We start from the raw sequence: 4,710 nt of genomic DNA, 5'->3' as shown, positions 1-4,710 counted from the left end.
GTCAGAGTACTACTTTAAGGATTTAAAGAATATTGAAAATTATAGCAAAATATAAATAGTACTATTATATATTGGCTTCTCCGTAATAAAGTCTCGAATATTAGTTGAATATCATTACTGAAGAACAACGCGCTAGTTTGCATTCAAAAAGACTAAAATTAAGCAACTACGAAAAGCTTAAAAAGCGCGCATGTTTAGTGCAGTGTGCCAAGAGAAAGAAAGAAAACATTATATGAAAAATAGCAAATATATGAAATTTCATACCTGTCACCAGACCTGTGAGGGATGACGTATAAAGCAAACATAGAATCATACATTTTGTAACTGATGTTCGTGGTTTCTTCATATTTTTAGTCTAACAATCACAACGTATTTGTTAAACTGAACCATGAAAATGACCAAATAACGCAATGCAGAAAGTAATTAGACCGCCCTTCAGCGGCGAACATTTATACTATAATGCACTTCTCTCAATAAACAGAAATTTATATAAGGAACATTGCTACCAAATTTGAATAGCACAAAGTGCACGTAGCAGAATGCGAACGGCAGTGTTTACCAACACATTAGCATAAAGTTACTCTTCTGACCTAGAAATACATGTACGCTTTGAAAACATATAATAACAATGTAATGAGCCAATACCAAAGATTGTAGTAATTGCTGAACAAGAACAAAATCCTGAATACGTTACAGATCAAAGCCACTATCTATCATAAATAATATTATGGCGTAAATTGAAGAAGTATAAAATAGTGTCTTACGTAAATGAGGCTGTACTAGCACGATGATAATACTTTTCAGATTAATTGCTGAACAAGCACCACCTCTATTTCTATTCCAAACTACACTATACGCTGTTAGAAGTATCGTGAAGAAGAGTTTGTCTACTTGCATTCTTGGATGAACAACCACCAACCGATCAAGTGAAAACTTACCCTTACTACTCATATTGCTTTATGGATATATATCAATATATAGAAAAAAAAGGTAAAAAGTGAAAAAAAAGCGCACTGACAGGGTTCACCAATTATACAGCAAGTTTCTCATGGATTCTTTAGTACATTCAAACTGCATGATATTGTCCACCCTTCATTTGTGATTAACACGTTGTCTGATGCGAACCGTATATGAATAGAACAGGGGCTCAGGAATGAAATATCACTTACCACCTAAATGAAAACGGTATTGAGAAAAAGAGCTCAACGCGCTTCTTGACTGCTGTGCAGAGCATTGATTAACTAAATAACCACGAGGACGGCATTCTTAAAATTAGATCAAGATAAAGTCCAAGAAATTAGAATAGTTAGCGTAGCAAAGTTGAAATCACCGCACGTATAGTGGTAATAGCGGAATGACATCAGTATAATCGAAAATTTTACTAACTATAAAAGTTATTACGTTCGTATTCAACTTTCATATAATATGAATAATATGAATATTATAATATGAATAAATGAATTCCCTTTTCAGTGTTGATTTAAACACCTGTTGCTCCTTATGAATGTAAATAAAGGAAAATCAGATTAAATAAACATCTATAATATTACATAAAACTACTGCTACCAAGGAAAAAGATAATTAAGCTGTAATGCAATATATATTGGGGGAAATCTTTGATGAAAAATAATCACCCAATCAATGAACAGAATTAAGGAGCTAATCAAATATTACTACACATTCGTCCAATTGGTGATGAAAATTGAGTAACTAATAACATTGCACAATTCATCAGCCAATTAATAACGAAACCATTACAACCTATCAACGAACAGCCAATCACAAAATTGTGTGAAACTTTTTGCAAGCTAACGATGAAAAAATCAGGACTAATGACAAAGTCAACCATTCAATAAAACTATACTAGAACAAGAACTGGCAAAGTGCGAAAATGTCAGTGGAACTGATATTTGTAATCAAATTCAGATTTTATTTACATTTCATCCGTCCTGACACAATGTTTATAAATTTATTCCAATTGGAAGGAAAATGAAAAAAAATCGACTTGCCCAAAACAAGGAAATATTGCACAGGACTTCGCAATTTCAACGAATATCTCACGATAATGCAAAGAACGTTTCCTATATCATAGTCCAACCATTCTGAAGCCGTTTCAAGGGAGTTAGAAATGGGCTGCTTTCCTGAGTATTAAGATAGGCGCATGCAAAATTTAGATGCCATTTATTCAACAAGTTCGGGTTATTTTGCCATGGAACTTTCCAGAACCTTCTAATTTATCAAACTTTAGCAATATATAACAAAAAAGAAATTTTTGAAAAAAGCCTACTTTCGAAAATCGCAAAAACAGCAAAGGCCCTTGCTTTTTTGAAAAGTCGAAAATTTTAAGTTGTCCCAAAAGTGATTTCAATTGATCAGAAAAATTAAGTTAATCATTACAAACCTGGTCGCACGTCGTACAAACGCGTATTTCCCGAGATATTGCAAAAAAGTTGTACATAGATGCGATTTTAGTGGGGACGACAGAGACGGCAGCGAAACGTGCGCGCTTGATAATACATCCTATAATTGCATTTCAATAGCATTTATACAAATATTTGAACAAATACCCGCGAGCAAAAGTTGCTGATTCCAATAACATTTGTGCCTGAATTTCACTTTTGTAATACAGAAACCCTTGGAAATCTAAATTTTTATTTACGCAATTTAATTGATTAAATATGATACGGAAATAAGAATTATTCAAAATAAAACGTTTCATTTACAGTTTTCATGGAATCATGCATTCTTTCCCCCTATAAATGTCAGCTTTACTAACAAGCAATTTTGTTAAATATCTCATTAAATAATCAATTGAGTATTATTGTTAGTTTCTGTAGTAAATTATTGTACAATACTGTTCCCATATATGAAGAAAGAATTCAATAATACATTTGTGTTCCCTAGAGGCAGGCCTTTGTTCTACTGAGCTAATATGCATATATCTTGAAAGATTAGAATAAATGCCATGCATGGGTGAATTAGTTTGTCACACTTTGTTATTTTACTTTATTTTCACAATTTGCAAACAATCATTTTGACAAAAAACAACATTCAAAGCTATTTGCATAAGCATCAATTGAGTATGATGACCTGAGCGAGAACTGATTCAAACACCTGTATTCTTGGTATCGTTGAGAAGCTCAATGAATAATTAGGATCATGAACAGCATAGAAATCAATGAAGTGATTGTTATTTCATGAAATCAAACATATTCAAGTCATACGTTAGACACTCACGTATTAATAAATGTTGACAGCAACAGATTGAGAAATTCAATTCTACTGGTCGAATAAATGAAATAACCTAGTAGGGAACTAACGAATGGAAGATTTTATCCTCATTTCAAACCGAGTTGCTTTTTGCACTATTACCGTTTATTTGAATGTTGTGTAAATGGAGTTCGATTTGATGGCAATGTTTCTGCAACTTATATTGTGGCCTTGTGTTAAACGTAACTTTCCCAACTGAGCATCAATTTCAATTGAATAGAAAGTGTGCTATGATATACAAAGATGAGAATGATAAAACAGATAACGAAATGATGTTTTCCCAAAAAAAGATTCATTTGAAGTGCTTTACTTTCATAACCAGTGCTTCAAATTCCAGCTACTTATATGTAGTCGTTTATATATTGTTCTTTTAATAGGTATTCTAAAAATAAATTTTCAGAAAAAATGATGCGATATCACAACATGACACAGGGAGATACAGTGGCAGCATGTTCGTTGCTGTTTTTTCTAATTTTTTCTGATAAGAACTTTGTGTCATAATTATTCATATGATGGACAGGTTCTTTTATTTTTCCAGAAATTTTAATTTTATATTCTCCCATCATTAAATTGTACTAGCTTGCACTTGCACTATACAAACCATCTTGCACTATGTGCTACAATAACCGCTACCTCGCGCGACCATGTATCTACCGTTTATTAGACATAGGTTGATTTGGGCAAACAATTAATCGCGCATGTAAATTTTAAGAAGTAGAACACTGATAAAGTAATACAAGTGTTATAGCATTTTATGGTAATTCAACAGAAGTGAATGAAATGACTGAAAAGCAAACAAATTGAAAAAATCAAGAAATACCGCAATTAGATTTGGTTCAGTCTTTTTTGGAAGTAAATCGCCTGTTTTTAGATCAGTGCTGTTGCTGTTGTTGCTGCAATTGGATAGTATTGTTCTTGCTATTTGCTATAATAGAAAAGCGTGTCGCGTGGTTTGCAAAACGTATTGGAAGCAAAAGAAGAAAGGAATTTATGCATTTGAACAAATACGCTTTATTTCATTGCAAAGAGTATGCAAATTTGCTGTGCGCGCGCGTGTGTGTGTTAATTGGGGACATACTTACTAAGATGCCGCCGGTTGAAGCAATTATGAAATTTAGGCGTTACTGCAGAATATTATTCGCAAATTAATATTACAGAATAATTCACTGCTATGTCGAGTTCAAAAGCAATGTAAATAGAAGTAAATAAATATACAAGAATTATATTTTAATAATTTACTTTTATAGTGAATTTATTCTTATTCTAACAATGATAGAATATTTTAAAGAAGAACAGTTTTCATATATTGAAATAATTCAAGACATTGAGATGAAAATTCAAAACCTCAAATTCAGTACTAAGCAAATAGAAATTGCATGTTTAAAGATCATCCGCCAGCTGTTAAAGAAAACAAAATATGAACAATGTTTTACATTAATA

The 4,710-nt window shown here is 32.2% G+C and overlaps 2 protein-coding genes across 2 annotated transcripts; both read right to left on the bottom strand.

Annotated features, from left to right (window-relative positions):
- Positions 1–264: 264 nt before the first annotated feature.
- Positions 265–346, bottom strand: Tsp_12608b (hypothetical protein; the record flags this gene model as incomplete). Its single annotated transcript, XM_003366827.1, has 1 exon — positions 265–346. A coding segment is annotated over exon 1 (82 nt), but the record flags the coding sequence as incomplete, so codon positions are not given.
- Positions 347–1,161: 815 nt separating this feature from the next.
- Positions 1,162–2,719, bottom strand: Tsp_12607 (conserved hypothetical protein). The gene is made up of 5 exons (XM_003366826.1): positions 2,713–2,719; positions 2,568–2,643; positions 2,402–2,506; positions 2,099–2,229; positions 1,162–1,265 (listed from the first exon to the last, which is right to left on the bottom strand). Exons 1-5 carry the CDS (start codon positions 2,717–2,719, stop codon positions 1,162–1,164), a joined length of 423 nt encoding a protein of 140 aa, XP_003366874.1.
- Positions 2,720–4,710: the final 1,991 nt, after the last annotated feature.

This window comes from Trichinella spiralis (assembly GCF_000181795.1).
Source record: "Trichinella spiralis strain ISS 195 chromosome Unknown Scfld5336, whole genome shotgun sequence".
Classification (NCBI taxonomy): domain Eukaryota; kingdom Metazoa; phylum Nematoda; class Enoplea; order Trichinellida; family Trichinellidae; genus Trichinella; species Trichinella spiralis.
This window is presented reverse-complemented; position numbering and strand designations above follow the sequence as displayed.

What these genes read in the sequence shown, in the direction of transcription:
- Tsp_12607 (XM_003366826.1), bottom strand. An exon ending in TTTGTACGACGTGCGACCAG is followed by an intron (nt 2,230 to 2,401) that starts GTTTGTAATGAT and finishes TTGATAAATTAG; the next exon opens with AAGGTTCTGGAAAGTTCCAT. An exon ending in CTTGAAACGGCTTCAGAATG is followed by an intron (nt 1,266 to 2,098) that starts GTTGGACTATGA and finishes TCTAATTTTAAG; the next exon opens with AATGCCGTCCTCGTGGTTAT.